The 20,117-nt window shown below is 42.3% G+C and overlaps 1 protein-coding gene across 1 annotated transcript in view; it reads right to left on the minus strand.

Moving 5' to 3' along the window:
* Positions 1-20,117, minus strand: part of PLEKHM3 (pleckstrin homology domain containing M3) — a 125,836-nt gene that overhangs the window by 52,812 nt on the left and 52,907 nt on the right. Inside the window, exon 5 of the mRNA XM_084643322.1 lies at positions 11,728-11,921. Coding sequence (XP_084499448.1) covers positions 11,728-11,921 — 194 coding nt within the window. The remainder of the gene's footprint in view (positions 1-11,727; positions 11,922-20,117) is intronic.

Raw genomic sequence — 20,117 nt, forward strand, 5'->3', positions numbered from 1 at the left:
ATTGTTTAAATTCTGATTGTGAAACAACTTTCCAAAATGCTTTAGTTTTTTAAACTGTCTTGTATGATGTGTCATTCCCTCCTGGCTCAGGTGCTAAGGGGCTCCACAATTAAATCAAGGCAAAAACACCACCTTCCTTATTAAAACGCAAGCACTGAAAACAAACTGATGAGGTTTTAATACAAATAGAAGGATGGGGGAAGAGTGAATGGGGAAGAATAAAATATAGGGTCAACATGGATCATATTCATAAACTAACATTTTTGAACTAAAAGAAGCAATCTTAAGAAGTCCACCACCATCAACTTGAAAAAAAATCACACTTCTCCCTCAAAACTGAGCACCTTCTATAGAGACAACACATAATGGCAGAGATGCTGTCCCTAGTCTCTGTTTGCCAGAAGCTGGGAATGAGTGACGGGGGATGGATCACTTGATGATTACCTGTTCTGTTCATTCCCTGTGGGGCACCTGGCATTGGCCACTGTCGGAAGACAGGATACTGGGCTAGATGGACCTTTGGTCTGACCCAGTAGGGTCACCCTTTTTAGAGTACTCAGAAGAGAAGGGCTTCTGGCAGCCAGCAAGCCAGAATCTTTAACTAGGTTCTTTGAATATTTACCTGATCCTGAACAATAAGTAATGTACATCATAGCATGTTCACATTTTATTGCAACTTTGCATTAATAAAAAGTTAGTGACAGATGTTGCTTTGTGTATGTAACAGTGTTTTGGATATAGTCTGTTTCATTGCTCCTGTGTAGGTCACTTACATCTCAGTCCTGCAAAGACTGAAGCATGGGCTTGGATCTTCGCAAGTTCAGAGCTCTTATTTTCTCCCTGGACATAAAGATTCTTTATAAACATCAAAAATGGGAGTGGTTAAAAACTCTTATAAAATGATGGTGAAAGGAATATCAAAATATTCAGGTCATCCCACTTTAAAGGATGCTCTACAGGAATTAAAAAGAAGTAGTCAATTAAAAAAAATTCTAATTGACTGTGTCCTTTTCACTCAGCTTTCAAAAGTGGGGAGACCAGAATAGAGATGGGGAGACAGGTGGCAAATTCCACATCAGCATGTCCTGGGGCTCACCACAGCAAAGACCTGATCTCCTGCTTCCTCGGGATCTGACCCTGGGATACCTGAAAGGCAAGTAGTATCTGAGTGCAGCAGCACCCAAAAAACTTGTCCTATTCTTTTAGATAATTTGGAGAGACAGCTCAGTCTCATCTACACTGCAAGATGGAACTGTGTTTTTATCTGCACCAGAGGACTGCTGTGTTGTAACTGGATCGTAAGTCACGGTTAAGTTTGCGGCATACAACATAAGTTCAATGCTAACAAGTCTTTTAGATTTGCCACTTCCCGAGAACAATGAAATCAGAAGTCCTGTTGGTTTAAAAGACTCCACAGTGTTTTACCATAACGTGCTCGAAACAAAAGCAGTCAGTGCAAGGAAAGCAAACCTTAGGAGACGGTTAGCTCCAACTGAAGGGAATAAGTTAGCATTCTATGCAGTCTTCTAAGTTTCCCAATTGGTGATTTTTTTTTTTTTACGACACTATGTAATCTGCAGAGCACCAGTCATGCAAGACATTTCATCCCTGCCCTTGGTGTGATCTTATCAGGTAAGTATCTGCACAAACAAAAGCTTATCTTGTAATGTCCTTCTGGAAATAGAATCACTGATAAGTTTTTGCTTTTTGCATTTAGGCAAAGTTGCTGTGTTTGTAGCCAGGGTGCTTTGTTAGCAGTAAGTAATCGCTCTGCATTTAAAGTCTGTTTATCATCAGCTCCAGTAATTTTTCTCCACTGGTTTAAATACCCTGACAGCTCTGCTAAAGCTACAGCAAATTAATCTGCCCCAACCTGACATTCTAACTGAAGTACAAATGTGATAAGCAGAACAAACTCTTCATTTCACACTGCAATCAAAAGAAATCAAGTTAGGTGGCAGATGGGCACAATCAAGCCCTTTTGTACCAAAGAAGCCCACGAAGAAGGCAGAAAAAATACATTGGCATCACTATTTCATATGCCAGCCACAAGTGTCTTATTTGACCAAGTTTAGAATTTTTTGACCTTATGGGACTTAAACCATTTCCAGATCTCTGTGATGAGGAGGGGGAGCGGAAGCAGGGAGGAGGATTAAGAGGAAAAAGTGTGATTCCTAGGTCCTATTTTTCCTAATAGATGTTTGAAAACCCTTAAAATGTGAGAATAATAGTGGGCAGAGGAAAAAATTTTTTAACATGACGCAAGGTAGATCTTATTCTATTCTCAATCACACTGTGTCAAATTTTTCAGTAGTCTTATTTAACTTGAACAATTACAGGAGAATTCAAGTTAATTTCCACTCATCCCAAATATGCATGCAGGGTAAAGAACTGCATTAGGCTTCCAAGCAGATGCACGGGGTCTTTTTGTTAGATTTTATGTCACAGTTCATCTGGAGTGCAATTTGTCAATAAAATTAAGGTACAGATTAAGGAAAGTGTGGTGTTTTTCCCTATTGCCAACTCTTGTGATTCTACTGTGAGTCTCTAGCTATGTGGTATTCTTCTGAAAGCCCCAGCTCCCACAGTCGTGTTATTAAGGGAGAAGCTCACCTTAAGTGAAAGTTTGTGAGAAAAGCTGGTCTATGTGAACCTTGAAGACTTAAAAAACAAAAGGAAAATAAAGTCCCAAATTTATTATTTAAATCTCATGATTTTTAAGCCACTCTCATGATTTAGAGGGGACTGACTCATGGTTGTTGAGTTCTAGAGGATGTCCATACTGGTGCATGTAAGCAACTTCACACATACTGCCTACAAGTATTTTGTCTAATTATCTTTTAGAAACCACCAATCCCTGGATATATTTCATAGGTAAGGATGGTTAGATGTATTTCAAAATATGTCGGTGTACGATGTGGATTGGCCTAGCAATCCATTACATCTGAAACTCACTTGTTTTAGAAACAGTAAGGCAAACCAAACTGATTTATATGGATTTTGACCAGGCCCATCAGGCTTAGCAAATGGAAACTGTCATTGATTTCAGATAATGGCTAACCATTATTACACCCACTGCAAGCTGGAGTGTTAGAAATCTATTTGCTCTAGCCCAGACTGAGCTAGTAGCTGAGGAGTTCAGGAAATTACAAGTTTCCTTTGCTACCATACAGGAGACACACTGGCTAGAGACTGTCAGAAACTAGAATTTCCTTTACTCCAGACAGACAAGTGGGCAAATGAAGCATAGGGATGGGATTGCTGTAATAGTGGACAAGAGAACAGTTACCTCAATGAACAGCTGGAAACCAGTGTCTGAGCAGATTGTCATAGCAACATTTACTAATGCCTACAATAAACCATACATAACTGTGATCTGCATTATGTCCCAACAGAAGCAGCAGAAGAGGAAGAGAGGAATGGACTATATCAGCAGATAGCATTGTAGATGAGATTCCTGATTGTGACAGTATTCTGATAATGGGAGATACAAATGGAAAGGTTGGTAGCAGACAGGGTAAGTAAATGAATAATGCTGGACCACCCGGCTTTGGGACAACAAACGATAATAGGAAAAGGTTACGAACTCGCGGTGCGATGCACAATCTGATTATTGGCAGGACTCAGTTCCTCACAAAGACATGCAGAAGGTTACAGAGGACTCACCAGATGATCAAATCAAACACTAGACTGATCAATTACCATCAGTGAAAGGCATAGAGAGTCACTGTTGGACATTGGCATCTATAGAAGCGCCAAGTGTGGCAGTGATCCTGAACTACTAATGGGAAAGGTGAAGATTAACTAAAAGATGGGTACAACAGGAGCCAAATTTGATCCTGATAAGTTAATAGCTCTGTGAGGGAGGCATACAAGGTGATGCTTGGAGGATGTTTCAGGTCATTATTTTGTGATGATGAATAGGCCTCCCGTGTCTGTCCTGGAGGTCCCAGAAGTCATGGATTCCATGACTTTCCACGAATTCCGTGACTTCTGCAGCAGCCAGCGTAGCTGACCCCAGGACCTGCTCAGGCAATCCCCAGGAACAGCCGCACCAGCTGCTGCTAGAGCGGCCCCATAGCCCGTGCAGCCAGCCGCGGCTCAGGGGCCAGTTGCACCAACGGCTGCTTGGGTGGCCCTGGGCAGCTGGCCCCAGGGACTGTCCGAGCAGCGGCCAATGCGTCCGGCCCCGGGGACCGCATGAGCAGCGGTACCAGGGGTGGCCAGAGCAGTCACTGCTGGGCGGCCCCCAGCAGTGGTCCCGGGCTGGCTGGAGCTGCGGCAGGGGGGGCGGAGCTGCGGGTGGCTGGAGCAGCCGCTGCTCGGCAGCTAGTGCTGCTGGCCCCAGGCCTCTCCCTGCAACAGCATCCCCTAGCCCCTCCCCAGCAAAGCTCCTCCTCTAAGATTTAGTCATGGGTATTTATGGTATAAGTTATGGACAGGTCACGGGCCATGAAATTTTTTTTATTGCCTGTGACCTGTCCATGACTTACACTAAAAATACCCATGACTAAATCGTAGCCTGAATGATGAATAAATCTCACCACTTATTAGATGGGAAATATTTGAGGAAGCAATACAAAACACAGGAGAGGAAGTTACTGGACGGCGTTAGCAAACAAGGAAAAATTGGACAAGCAAGGAAACAAGAACTTTACAGGAAAAAGTGTAAACAAGCCAAAACTGCTGGGAAAGCAGAAGTAGTAAAAGAGCGTTACGCGAAAGATGGAAGGTATAAAATGGAATGATTTAAAGACAAATGAAGTTAGAAAGAAAATAAGATGTGAAATCAAGGCACAGGACTGGCTACGTTGAAAAGATTAAGATGGTGGGGACACTGCTGAAGAGAAACAGGTGACAGGAGGCCAAAGAAAATAATGCAAACACAACGAAGTCTGACTTAGAGGCTGACCACTGACTAGATGGCGGGACATCATACCCAGGGATATGGCCAGGTTGGGCTTAATGGAGGAACAAGCCATGGACAGGAACAAATAGCGACGCTGTCTTCCTCATGACTACAAAGATGCTCTGGGAGGAAAAGAAGACATGCACTTCATACTTGTTTTGAAATTAGTAGCCAGGTTCCCCATCAACACACAGGTAAGACTGGACAAATGAAAATTATATTTTTGGTGTTTACCGGAAATCCTGCTTGAGGACATAACATTTTTTACTTAAGAGCAGAAGTTCCCAAACTCTTCTCTCCAAGGTAAGTAAGATCATGAGAACAGTATGAAACTTAAGAACTACTATAAATCAAAAGAAGGAACAAAGCATTATTGATTTTTAGAAAAGAATGAGGAGAAATAGTTCGGGACAGACAGTTTCTACTTGGAATTAAATAGCTCCACCTTTTATCTGCTTAGATCTTCCAGCCACCTTAAAATGAAATGACAAGCAATGAGGTATCCTCTGTTCTTTCAGGTGCAATTTGGAGTACTTGGAGTTTGCCGCAAGCAGACTCTGAAGTGATCAAATTAGGGTGAATGTGGGCAGAGCTAGCATTTCAAATAGTGCTCCCAGCTAATGAAAACACAATTTGGAATCTAAGTGGGGTATTTCTAAAGCAATCTATCTTAAACAGAAGAAACAAGGCTAAATCATTTTAGACGCCTAATATTACTAATCTATTTGACAGAGGGTGACAGATTGCATTAGACATCATGTCTGGACTCAAAGATGCTATGTGAATGAAAGGATTCTGTTATCCTCTGAAATATTTGTGCAAGGTTCTCAGTAACAACTTGAAATGCTTAATGCAAATATTTTGAAAATAGTCTAGTTCTGAGGCAAAAAGAGATATTTATTTCTAAGGCCTCATCATACGAAATGACAGAATTCTTCTTTCAACTTCAGTGGGTTTGGGTTCTTGTTCTGCTAAGAGCTGACAGTATTAGCTAGGGGTACATATTTGTGGCACTGGAAATGGAAACCTGATTGCAACAGCGAGCTTTAATTCCATCTCTCTGTAATGTGCTCTACGTAAAGCAACCAGTGTCAGGTTAAACTAATATAAAACTCTGTCATGAAATTAATAGAAAACTGCAGTCCTGTAGAGGGGACAAGTGATTAGATGCAGAATTCTGCTTAGTCTTCTACCTCCACACAGAAGGAGCATGTGTTTACAGATGGAAATCGCTGAGGTAAATGCTAAGGCATAGGTGGACCTGTTGCAGAGCCAGAAACTGTGAAAACAAAAACAAACTCTGTGATAATTCCTTCACCAAGAAGCCTTCCATTAAGCCAGAATAGTAGGAAAAGAGACCATAGTGGTTAAAATTACAAGCCCTTCTTATATCTAAGAGAGACAAGGAGACTCCTCCACACTTAAAGGAGGAATACACAAAAAAAGAAGGATGCTTCCTTCAATTTACATGTTCACATACATTGCATCACCTGTTTAATGGACAAGAGCTCCTCTCCTCTCCCCTCAGCACCAGATACACTGTTTCCACTTTGTATGTTTGCGTTCTCTGGTAATACTGCAAGCAGAAGACTGTTGGGAGAGCTATACAACTGCAGCTTGCATCAATTCTATACAAGCACTAGATTTAAGTCCGGTTTGTTTCTCCCCCAGGAACTGACAGTGCGCATGCATCGAATACAACCCCAAATAGATAAACCTGCTCAGTTAAAAACAGGGAAGGCAAATTTGATTTTGTTATATGGAGGGCCGTAGCAATATCCCTTATGAAATAGAGACAATGGGTCAGATCCTCAGCTGGTATGACTCAATTTACACCAGTTGAGGATCTGACCTAATGGGTCTAGCCAAACTTGTTTTCCTTTATTGTTTTATCTTCCCGTATGCCTTTAAAGTCTACTTCGAACTACCACCCAAACAGCCACCATTGTTGCCGGAGTTCATCAAGTGAACTAGAATTCTTAAGGACAATAAGGGCTGCCAGTTCCCTGCACCTTGAACCACCATCTTCCGAGATCTTTAGCTATTCTTTGTTTTTTTAGTCACTTGCCTTAGAGTTCACAGTGCGACTCAGCCCTGAGTTTTCTGCGGAACGCCAACTTTTACAAAGTTCCCAAAGTACCTATGTATACCAGGCATTATAAATAACGTTTCCACACTTAAGTCAACTAGGTCCTGAGCTAAACTGGTTTATAGCCATCTGGAATTCTTCAGAAACGGTGACTTATAAGCACTGTAAACACTGTAGTCTTCATGGAGGACACAGAGAACTCTGAAATTAATTGCCATCTTGGGTTTGAGATCTGGGTTCAAGAGGAAGGGATAGACTTAAAAAATGATGATGATAATGATAGAACACCCCAGAGCAATCTGCTCTTTCCCTAATAAGGAAGGCTATCAGTGTCCCACAAGCAGCAAGGTGCCAATACAATTAATCAGTCTGTTTTTAGTTCTCTCTAGACAGCAATATTAACAGTTTGTTTCAGTCTGTTTATATGGTTCTGACAGGTCTTCAAGATGCTGTGCTCACTTGCCAGTAATTAATAGCCAGCCATGTACTAAGGTGAAGATCAAGCTGAAAAGAATGCCTTTGGAACAGGACAGATAACTGGATTCTGGATTCTCTCCCCCAGCCCTTTAAATTCTGACTAGGAAACAGCACTAAATTTAGTAGCACTGGCTCACACAGTTGTTTAAACTCCCCTTTCCTTGTACCTTGCCCATGTGATGAGCTGATGGGTAATTTAAATCATGTTTTCTTTGTGAATAGATCTCATTTTCTCTGTCCAGCTGTTATGCTGAGCCGTGGGGTCTGCATACTGGGATGTGACATATTCAGAATAAAGGTCCTGGAACACAATTCCTGCAAGGTGGTGCTGCTTCAGCCTTGTTTTCCTCTCCAGATAGGTCCAGCCCCTTCGGGTAGGCCACCAGGGACCAACCTGGTGCCAAAATCACTCTGCTGGAGACTTCCACAAGTGCGAGTCAGGCATCCAACTCCCATAGACTTTCAATGGGAGTTGGGCACATACCTGCCCTTTGTGTCTTTGAAATGGTCGCTCTCTGGCTTTTGGAGCATCCCACAAGTTCATAGAATCATAGAATATCAGGGTTGGAAGGGACCTCAGGAGGTCATCTAGTCCAACCCCCTGCTCAAAAGCAGGACTCATACCCAATTAAATCATCCCAGCCAGGGCTTTGTCAAGCCTGACCTTAAAAACGTCTAAGGAAGGAGATTCCACCACCTCCCTGGGTAACGCATTCCAGTGTTTCACCACCCTCCTAGTGAAAAAGTTTTTCCTAATATCCAACCTGAACCTCCCTCACTGCAACTTGAGACCATTACTCCTTGTCCTGTCCTCTTCCACCACTGAGAATAGTCTAGAACCATCCTCTCTGGAACTACCTCTCAGGTAGTTGAAAGCAGCTATCAAATCCCCCCTCATTCTTCTCTTCTGCAGACTAAACAATTCCAGTTCCCTCAGCCTCTCCTCATAACTCATGTGTTCCAGACCCCTAATCATTTTTGTTGCCCTTTGCTGGACTCTCTCCAATTTATCCACATCCTTCTTGAAGTGTGGGGCCCAAAACTGGACACAGTACTCCAGATGAGGCTTCACCAATGTCGAATAGAGGGGAACGATCACGTCCCTCGATCTGCTCGCTATGCCCCTACTTATACATCCCAAAATGCCATTGGCCTTCTTGGCAACAAGGGCACACTGCTGACTCATATCCAGCTTCTCATCCACTGTCACCCCTAGGTCCTTTTCCGCAGAACTGCTGCCTAGCCATTCGGTCCCTAGTCTGTAGCTGTGCATTGGGTTCTTCCGTCCTAAGTGCAGGACCCTGCACTTATCCTTATTGAACCTCATCAGATTTCTTTTGGCCCAATCCTCCAATTTGTCTAGGTCCCTCTGTATCCTATCCCTGCCCTCCAGCGTATCTACCACTCCTCCCAGTTTAGTATCATCCGCAAATTTGCTGAGAGTGCAATCCACACCATCCTCCAGATCATTTATGAAGATATTGAACAAAACCGGCCCCAGGACCAACCCCTGGGGCACTCCACTTGACACCGGCTGCCAACTAGACATGGAGCCATTGATCACTACCCGTTGAGCCCGACAATCTAGCCAACTTTCTACCCACCTTATGGTGCATTCATCCAGCCCATACTTCCTTAACTTGCTGACAAGAATACTGTGGGAGACCGTGTCAAAAGCTTTGCTAAAGTCAAGATACAATACATCCACTGCTTTCCCTTCATCCACAGAACCAGTAATCTCATCATAGAAGGCGGTTAGATTAGTCAGGCATGACCTTCCCTTGGTGAATCCATGCTGACTGTTCCTGATCACTTTCCTCTCATGTAAGTGCTTCAGGATTGATTCTTTGAGGACCTGCTCCATGATTTTTCTGGGGACTGAAGTGAGGCTGACTGGCCTGTAGTTCCCAGGATCCTCCTTCTTCCCTTTTTTAAAGATTGGCACTACATTAGCCTTTTTCCAGTCATTCCTACCAAACTGGACACTCTTCCCTATAACGAGGAGCAAGAGACAAGGACTGTGCATAAAGATCTAGCCACAAGCCCAGCCCCCAGCCACGGTGCTCCTCTCTCAGCTGTGTATTATATATAGGTCATGGGGAGAGAGGAATGGGAATTTCAGGCAGCGCTAGAAGACCAAGCTTAACTCAGGCTTATGTCATCGCGAGCGTACGGAAAACAGGGCACCCAAGAACTGTCATAAAACACTCATCAAAATTCTCTGTTTTAATCATTGGGAGTCTGGAGGTCTGTAAGTAAGGAAAGGGAGTGTGTCTCCGACCCATCCTTTCCCCTCCCTCTCATTTATTAGCACCGTATGCTACTCAGGGCTTTTCCTTCTGCTGTAGGGAATGTGCCTTCAGCTGCAGCTTGACAGTGTATCGCCAGGAAACCACCATACAACAGATGGCAGACATATCCTACCTACCGTCCTCCTTCGTCTTCTCCTTTCTGTCTACCCACAGAGCTGCACCTTACCTTACATTTTACTCATTTTGATTACTTACTGGTATAAGAGTTTTATGGGGTTTTTTTGTCATCCCTTTTCTTCTAAAGCCTTGCACCTTTTCTACATTTCCTGATGAATTCTATATTGCCTGTCTTTCCTACCCCATTTCCTGACCTGCCTCTATTTCTTCAGTCTTCCCCTTTTGGCCTCTTGATAGTTCCCCTCAATTCTTATTTTCTCAAATTCTCTCTTTGTCCTAGTCCCTTGAATGCCTCTTCAGTCCCTTTGGACCCTTTCCTCTCATCTCCTTCCATCAGCTCCAGCTCAAAGTACCTCCTCCAGCCTCCTTGCTTTCCCCTTCGTCCCATTTCCTCTGGCCCCATTGGTTTTCTTTGTTCACTTCTCCTTTGATCTGTTTTCTTTCAGTCTCTTCACCGACACTCTACAGTCTTTCCTACTTCCTCCTTGCTGTTTTAATCAGACCATTCAGCATTAATCAAAAGCCGTAATTTCTTTTCAGCCACTTTTCTCCAGCCTCTGTCAGGCTGCTCTCCTTTTAGTTTTATTGTAACTGATGGAGAGAAAATAGGACCGATATTACAACTGTACCTGAGGACAGCCAGAGTGATAATACTGTGCACAAGAGCCAGAGAAAATAGGTTTAATTTTAAAAATCCTGCAGATGGGCTCCCCAAAAGTTGAAGAAGCGAGTCTGTGTGTTGCCGCTCAATTCCACAACACATACACACAAATATTTACACACAATAGGTTTAGTCTAGGAACTCACCTGTTGCTCTCTAGAACTTTGCCCCCCTTTGCTTAGCTGTACTTTGTGTAATTATTCAAGGCAGTGACATATAGGTTATCTAATGAATAGCAATCATCACCTTGCTTCCATTCCTGGGATAAAGAAGCCAGTGCAAACCCCCACGGCAAATTACACCAACCCTCTGCATCCGCAAAAACATGTATCCACAATACAGGAAGTGGGACAGGCCCTCCATTTACTTTCCCTCCCTTTGGCAGTTGAACATTTCAAAGCGGCCACGTTTCTAATGAAGGTGACAGATTTGTTTTACTAGCAGACCTGAAAAATACAGATACATAAGAGATGCATGTTCCAACAAGCCAGTTGCATTTGTCTGGATTCATTCACCTTACAGGGAAAAAAAAAAAAAAAGACAGATCCAAAACAGGCCTCCAGCCTCTTTCTTCAGGAGATCCAGGGTAAAAACAAAGTTGGCCTTTCTACAGTTGATCTGCTGCTGGATTTGAAGAGGCTGTTTGTCTTTCAGAGCTGTTTGGAGAAGATCAGCAGCAGCTAGAGTGGACTAAGATGCTGCATGTTTTAAAATGAATTGTGCCTTTGAGAAATAAACTTGTGGATTGCAATCTGCCCATTTTATTTTGAGGAAAAATCAACAGGAAAGGAGGAACCGACATTACCCAAATCACACACTTTCCATTATTGCAGTGATGGCCTGAGATAATTGTGTATTTTCAGCTTCAGACGCACCACTGAGGAGAAGCAGCATGATCCTGTGGGAGGAATGACTTTAGGTACCCAAGTTCTGCAGTCAGCCTGCATGAATCATTGGAACAGGCTTTCCTATGGCAGCAGACAATCTCATTGTATAAAAAAGCCTCTGGTGACAACTACAGCACAGCTGGCTTTCACAATGGGTAATGGCTTATGAATTGGATCATGGGAACCAAGAGGAGGCAGCGAGGGCTGAACACGTGCAGACAAGGAAGAGGCAGGACAACAGGAAGCTTGTGCTGCATGTTGTCTATGGTGCTTACCTCCTGCGCAGGTCTTCTGCCACTGCTGCTCTGCAGCTGAACAAATAGGCTCGGAGAGATCTCAGCTGCTTTCTCAGACGGACTACAGTTGCCAGTGGCTCGACATGTCTGTACAACATGGGATTTTCCTGCTGGATGTCAATTAGCGGCTCCTCGTACACGTACTCCAGGAACTCTTTGGCTTGCTTTGATACCTGAAAAACAAAGCACGCAGCTTAGATGTGCTTTCTTTCTGCCCGTATTTAAATGGTTTTATTCCTCTCTCTTATGTGCGTTTTTAATCGTTATTTGAATCTGAAACCGTCTATTGGAATTTCCATTGCCAACTCTTGGAGAAGGCAGAGTTGAGAGTGATCCCACTGTTAACTTCTATCGATAGCCAATCCCTACTTTATAGAGCACATTACGATAAACTTTAAGGACTACTATCCTATCTTTTCAAATCACAGTGATATTCATAGCCATACAGATCCTTACCACTTCCCCTGTTGGTGATGATCATGTACAGTATCTGTTTGATATTAGATAGTCCTCTATTGAGGACATTATCCTGCCATTGCAGTGGGATGACGTTAGTGATTTATTCTAATAGATCTTTTACGTGTCTAACTATGATGATCATCACTCCCTCAAAAGGCCTTTTCCTGTCTAGGAATGTTTACATGTGTTTGTGTGCATATACACAGTGATTCTGATAAGTTGGATGCAATTGACAAAGAAAATTAATGAAATATTGGAGGCCCAATCCAGCTCCTTTTGAAGTCAACTGGAGTCATCTCAAACTTTAATGGGAGTTGAATGGGTCCCTCAAAAGAGAGTCAAAGGTATGTTAACGTGTACAACAGATTCCATTGTATCATTAGCCGTTCCAATGGCAATTTCTTCCATGTTTAGCTGTAATGTAAAAATCACATAACACTAAAAGAACAATCAGAACCACATCCAGCAATTTTTGAAAACAAACATAGATGAAAGATGGGTATTATTATTGTTCATGAATTATGGTGTTTCATTTTCAAGAACTTTCTCTCTAGCCCATTCCATCGTATTGTTCTGTACATCTGCACCCACAATAAGTTACTGTAACCCCTTGGAACTTTTTGTCCTAACTGGGAAGGATACTTCCATTTCAAAGACCAAATACTCCTCCCCAGCCTACTTCTTTATTTCTGCATTTTATCCAGGGTGAAAAAAAGAGCCGGGATTATGTGCAATGAACTGCAAACCACTTGAAACTGTGCTGTAGAAAAATGATGTTTCGCAATTCAATTAGTCCTTCTGGTCCTTAAAACCAGTGTTTACGCTGAAGCCAGGCACCAATGAATTAGGCTAACAAAGCTACCTTTTATGAGGTGAACAAAAGGGCAAAGGCTACACTAGTCTTCTCAGACTTAAAAGGCCTCTCCCTTCAGATACTGTAGAAGATGAGGTAGACAAAGCAAAATATGTCCTTATAGATGGTACCAGCTAGTGCAGTGGTTCTCAGCCAAGGGTACATTTACTCCTTGGGGTACACAGAAGTCTTCTAGGGGGTACATCAGCTTACCTAGATATTTGCCTAGTTTTACAACAGGCTACATAAAAAGCACAAGCAAAGTCAGTACAAACCAAAATTTCATACAATGACTTGTTTATACTGCTCTACATACTACACACTGAAATATAAGTACAATATTTATATTCCAATTGGTTTCTTTTATAATTATATGGTAAAAATGAAAAAGAAAGCAACTTTTCAGAAATAGTGCGCTGTGACACTTTTGTATTTGTATGTCTGATTTTGTAAGCAAGTAGTTTTTAAGTGAGGTTAAACTTGGGGATACACAAGACAAATCAGACTCCTGAAAGGGGTACAGTAATCTGGAAAGGTTGAGAACCACTGAGCTACTGGAAATAGGAGCAGGTCAGGGAAGGAGATGTTACAGTGAGAGATGATCCCAACTGTAACTCTTCACAATGAATAATCTTCATGTTAACAAAAATATCATACATAACGCCAAGTACTGGCTGCAGGTTAGTGATTATGCAGATAATACAATGTATATTTTTAAACATGGGAGATACTGTAAGGTGAATTAAGGGTCATGGTTCCACAGACTTCTATGGCTCAGAAGCTGTATTAAACATCCCACTCATCTCTCAGCTTTTAGATTTTTTTTTTTTTTTTTTTTTTTTAAAAAACAGTGCACACCCAAGGAACTGTGCTGTCCAAACTGAGGAACGGAAAATGCCCTGTATCAGTAATAACCCAAGCAGGTCGGGTAAAGAACAAAATTCTTCAGATCCCAAATGGTCCAAATGCACACAGAACTTTAGCTCCAGGAAAATTTGGTGGCATCTCTTGGTTTTGTTCTGTTAGCGAGACTTATACAGCTGCATGTTAGAGAGAAGAATACAACGATCTTCATCGTCACACTGCTTTTGCACACGTTAAACCATTTAGCCTTACAACACACCTGAGAGCTACCATACCTACAATAAGTATTATTCCTCTTGTATTGGGGGGTGGGGGGGGGAGAAGAGGGGAGTTTCACTCAGCGATTCACTCAGCACCACACAAGCACTCAATATCACAGCTCGGATTGGAACTCAGGAGTTTCTCACTCCAAATTCTGTGCCAGGATCACTCACATATATACTTTGGTCCCCATCAGCACAGCATTCAAGCACACGCTGAAGTGCTTTGCTGTATCAAGACCTAGGAACGTGCAAGTACGTAGTCTTAAATTTGAGAGCAGCCAGCAAATGGCATGTAGAACATGGGGAGGTTTCCAGATTTTCTTCCACCGCAGAACCTGGTGCCAGTATCCCCAGGGGCTCAGTATTCCTTTTGGAGAATATTCTTTCACTGTGAATCAGGATTGAAATGATGGGAAACCCCACTTGCCCTCCCGCGGCCTCAGGGCAGATATAGGAATGAGCAGGAGGTGATATTTTATTTTTTCCATGGGGCACAGTCATCAGCAGTGTACCCATGAACAGATGCACGCACACATACACGTTAAAAGATTACTAAAGTTCGCAAAGTCAAGCAATCAAAAGTTAGGAAATGGCAGAATCAAGGTTGCCTGTGCAATCTTCATTCAGCCGCCTTATGTGCATACTTTATGGTACACAGTCTTTAATGACAAGATCACGTTGTTTTTTTCCCCCAGGACCCCTGCCTCAGGGAGTGCACAGAATGGACAGTTAATTTATAACTCGGCCAAACTTGGGTGGATTTTCATGGGGATGACAAAAGGCACGTCCCTGACCCAAACGTCACTCCCTCCCCAAATTTTACATCCCTGCTCCAAAATATGGGAGTGCTAGCATTGGTCAAAGAAAGAGTCACCAGTTGGTTTGTTTTTTTTAAAACACAGGCAAAACAATGTATTACTTTCCTGTAGAATCATTTTCAGAAATGGCTGAACTGTTTTGGCTTGAAATTTTCCAAATAGGTCAGCCTGAGCTAGGAAACGGGCAAGTCAAATTTCAGCCCAAATGGTTAACGTTTGGCAAAGTTATAAGCAACTGAAAACAGGGGCAAGCTTAATAATAGGTAGCGCTACCAGCCCTGCCTGTAATACACAAATACGCACACGTATAATTGTATTAGAAACACCAGAAAATTCCATTTAAATACAAGTATTAAGATTGAAGAGAGCTCTTTAGCCTGAAATGTCAAAAGAACAGGAACGAGGGGGAATACCATGAGGAGTACTTTTTTCTGGAGGCTGCCATTTTGTGCTTCAGAATTTAAACGTTAATTTACGAAAAGTCCGACGCATGGTAAACTCTTTGGAGCAGGGGCGGTCTCTTTTCTTGTGTTTGTGCAGCTCCTAGAGCACTCTTGGGTGCTCCTGGAAGCACACAGCAATACTTATTACCTTTTGCATGTGACAAAATAAAAGTTGCCAGAGAGAAGAGGTTGCGAAAGGATTGGAGGAAGAGCTATCTAAAAGATAATCTCCCTCCAGAACATGAAAAAGTCTACTATGGAAAGGACTGAGAACCATAAGCAAAAGTGGGAGCTGAGAGAAACTGTCTGAACTACAATTTTGGTTAAGAAACTCCAGTTGCTGTGTGAGGAAGCAGGGTGGATAAAAAAAAATTAAAAAAAAAAAATTGGATTTTTTTTTATTTAAATTGGATTTTTTTAATAAAATGCTTTTTGAGGAAAAAACCCATCTAAAGATAAAGATACATTATAGCTCAAAGATATCTCATCATGGAATAGGGATTATAAATTCTAATTCTAGAGTATGTATATTCATGTAATATTTAAGAAAAGTTTTGTAAATAAATTCCGATAGTTCATGGATGAGGGACCCAATTTTATGGGGTTCCAGGGGCTTCTGTATAGATTATTTAGGTTAATCTTTCTATCTACCCAATGGCACTCAGTGCTCAGTCTGGAAGATACCATCAGAGATGCTTAGTTTTGCAGTTCTCAAACTGTGGATTTGTGTCTCCAGGGATAAAATGCCCTGTCAGCAAAAATGTTTTAAAACAAACAAATAAATAAATATATAGAGGTGAGAAATAACAGACCTCAACTCTATTGTCCCTCTGCAAATTTGTGTACGCAGAGTCAGTCCCTTACCTCTCTCTAAAAGTGTAAAGTTTCAAAAAGTTCAATGAATAGAAGATTGGTGGGGGCAAAATAGATCTGGAAAGGAGAAGAAGTCTGGAGATAAATGTGAGAAGGGAGGGACAGGCAGTAGAAACAAAAGTGAAACTGTTTGAGCCACATATTCCAGAAGTCTTGAGGTCTTTCTGAGTGTAGCCTTCATTGATTTGAGATCTACCATACGACTCTCACTAGAAGAGAAAACCTATAATGCCAGCAGGCTGTAAAACAGACCCAGTTGGGTCTCATCTATCTCTGAATTGTGAAGAATATGTATTAAGGTTATAACAACCAACAAGAATGCACTTTTATGTAGAAATCCATAATTAAATCAAGATTTCCCTGACTAGTGATTTAAATCATGATTTAAATCAAATCCACCTGCAGAAACATGGCGAATGGGCATGTCCTTTGAAAGGGTTTCTGTTAAATAATCAAGGGGTTCTTTCCCTTAGTAGCCAAATGCTTTTGTACACAAATATAGTGTAATTCTCAAGATCCAGGACACGGTACCACTCAACTCTACGGATTTGTCCTGACTTCTGTTTTTTAACAAGTCTCATCCTGTTAGAAGCAGACAGGATCTTTTCTGACTGTGAAGGCCAAGAGTTATTATTATACATTGTGTTCAAGTGCAGTGAATCCCAGGGAACAATTGAAAACATATACCTAATTGTATCAGTGTTACCAAACAAGACCCAAGCTATAGATCATACACTGGGGCTTGCTCCCTCAGCTTTGCTAGTGGCAGATATTATAGGTGCCAATGCACCTTGCAAAAAGGGACGAGATGGCTGGGGAGAAATTATTTCATGTTCTTCATCCACTGTTACTCTGTTCACTGGTCAAGTGATGGACACATTTTCTAGATAGCGTGAAATACAGAAACATTCAATAGGTGGAAGCCACACTCACATTCTCTCTGATATCTCACCAGGACTGTGCCAAGCACGGTCCACTTTGGCAAAGCCCCGTTCCTATCAGCCCCCATCGGTATATTATGCATCAGGTTGAAAGGGGGCCTACTGCTGGAGTAGCTCCTCCTTAGTGCATTGCTGCATTGTCCTTGATGGACAGGGCTGCCTCTTTGGTGAGGCTTTGGAGCTTGGTTCCATTTTGGGAGTGCTGTTCAAGAGATCTATCTGTGTAGGTACTTGCAGGACACTCAACATCAGCTGCAATGGCAGTGCATGAGGATATCCTGCTTTGAAAGTGAGTCCAAGAGAAACAGAAATCATTAATACTAAGAACACCTCAGGAGAGTGGGACGGTGTTTCTTTCTCTGCCAGACCAGGACATATAGTCAATACATTAATAAAGAATCATGCAGCCACATTATTGCTATTAAATACTGCAGACAAAACTAAGAAACTTTTTTTTTTTTGCATCTGAAGTATCTAAATGGATTGTACAGTAGTGACACAGCATCACACTCTACATCTGAAGTATGAAAATGAAAATGAAAAGAGAAAATGGAGATAAATGAAAGACTAAGGGTCATCTCAGGCCAGTGTGCTCCACAACAGAAGAGGATTTGCTTAGTTCCAATGAAGAATACAATGAAGATAGAAACAAGGCACAAAATTGCAAAATCCAGTATAAAGAGACAAAACTAACAGATACCCTTAAACCTGATCAGTTACATAATGGGCTAGGAGACAAAGGATGGTCTTGTGGTTAAGAATGGTCTTGTGGCCTCAGGGGACCCAGATTCAATTCCCAGCTCTGCCACAGGCTTCCTGTGTGACCTTGGGCAAGTCACATGATCTCTCAGTGCCTCAGTTCCCTGTCTGTACATTGAGGATGATGATATTCCCCTACCTTGCTGGGCTGTTGTGAGGATAAATTAACACTCCTGAGAGACTCAGCTACTCCGGGGATATATGTACTTACAGAGAACTTGACACTGCTCCCAGCCAAGTGAATGTTCACAACTGTACTGTGCTTTTGCAAAGTGAAAATTGAGAATTTCTCATTGTTATAATCAGAATTAATTTGATTTTAAATTTAAGCCTAAAAACTCTGTTCTGCCTTTGTGCCCTACATCTCTGAACACCGGCTGTTCCTTCTCTCCTGTAGCCAGACTGTTTGAATCAGTACAAGTTTTAAATTCTAAATTAAAAATCCAGTTTCTCTTCTTGATGGTCTCATTGACACACGTTTACACTAGACTGCCTGTTTTACCATCCATTTGATCCACATTAGAGGCTCTCATCCCATCCCAAAGGAAAAAAATGTAATGTCTAATATTTAATATCTGGTCTCCTGGGGAAAAAAAAAAGATCCTTAATCTGTCTATGCAAGAACTTTATTAACTCCTGAAAAATCTGATATTATTTGGCATCAGATTATCATTTTCCTAACAGCAGGCTCCAGTTTCCTTTAATAATCTCTGTCTTTTGACAGATTTTCTTCTTCAAGAGAGCCTGCTTTTTCCTCCTAACAGAGCATTTACCAGTTCTTTTATTTCCTTTTCAAATAACCCATAATAATATTATTCGCAGATCTTAGACATCAAACAGCCTCTCCTAACAGTGTCTCTTATGTTTGAAGCTTTAGTACAATCTCCCTTCCTCATAAGTCTGTTATTGTTTCAGCACACTCCCCCTGCAAAGCCAAAACAACATCGTTAACCCTATGAAAACATCCAACGGAAACGCACATTCTGTGTACCATTTCTTTGGTGGCCTTTGGGAAACATGCTAAGATGTATAAAATAGCCACAAGTATACATCTGCCTGTCTATCCTTTCATCCATATTGACATATCTATCCATACACTCATGGCATCTGAATGTTAAAAAAAAAAGAAGGTAAAATTCAATCTAAAGAACTGTACTTAGCTTCCACCTCATCCTCATACTATGACTCAATGTGCAAACCTCTCTCTTTACATTACTTCCATTGCTTATGCCCAGGGAAGTGTTGAAGTGCCATCCTTCTGCTTTTATAAGAAGACCTGTGCTCAGAGATGAAGTCCACGATGTTCTGAAGCTAGAGAGATCTGATTTCCCATAGGATGGAATTCCATAGCATTAATGCCTGCCACAAAAAAAAAGCCCTGATCTCCAAGCCCTCCTCTTGGGATCCATCAACTGTAGAGCTCCTGAGAATCACAGCTCTTGGAGCTGCGGCGAAAAAGGCAATGTCTGGGATAGCCAAGGACTAGTCCATGAGCCTAGGGAGGTTGTGGAATCTCCATAATTGGAAATTTTTAAGAGCAGATTAGACAAACACCTGTCAGGGATGGTCACTTAGTCCTGCCATGAGGCCGGGCACTGGACTAGAAGACCTCTCAAGGTCCCTTCCAGTCCTGTGATTCTATGAGGACTCTGAAGATTAGGACCATGAGAGCAAGTAGAGAAGAACCCCTGCCTCTTGAAGGACTACAGCAGTCGTAAGTGGGGGCAGCCAGGAGGAGAAGTGTGGCACCGTGAGGCGCAAACAGGAAAGAGACATTGAGGTGGCTTCTGCAGATTTGAAGATGTGCTGTGGAGGGGTAACAGACTGAGTAGGCGAGACATGTGAGTAGGGGACAGATGAACTCTCAAGAATCAGGGCCAGCAACAGAGCCAGTCTCTGGGCAATCTAACGAGTAGTCGGCTAAATGATTGGCTACACAGCCTGATGGCGACATAGGCGCCGACTCCGTGGGCACTCCAGGGCAGGAGCACCCATGGGAAAAAAAAAGAGTGGGTGCTCAGCACCCACCAGCAGCCCCGCCACTTAGCTCCTCCCCACCCTCCCAGCGCCTCCTGCCCACCGCTATCAGCTCTTCA

Source organism: Lepidochelys olivacea (assembly GCF_965140295.1).
Source record: "Lepidochelys olivacea isolate rLepOli2 genome assembly, chromosome: 11".
NCBI classification, from domain to species: domain Eukaryota; kingdom Metazoa; phylum Chordata; order Testudines; family Cheloniidae; genus Lepidochelys; species Lepidochelys olivacea.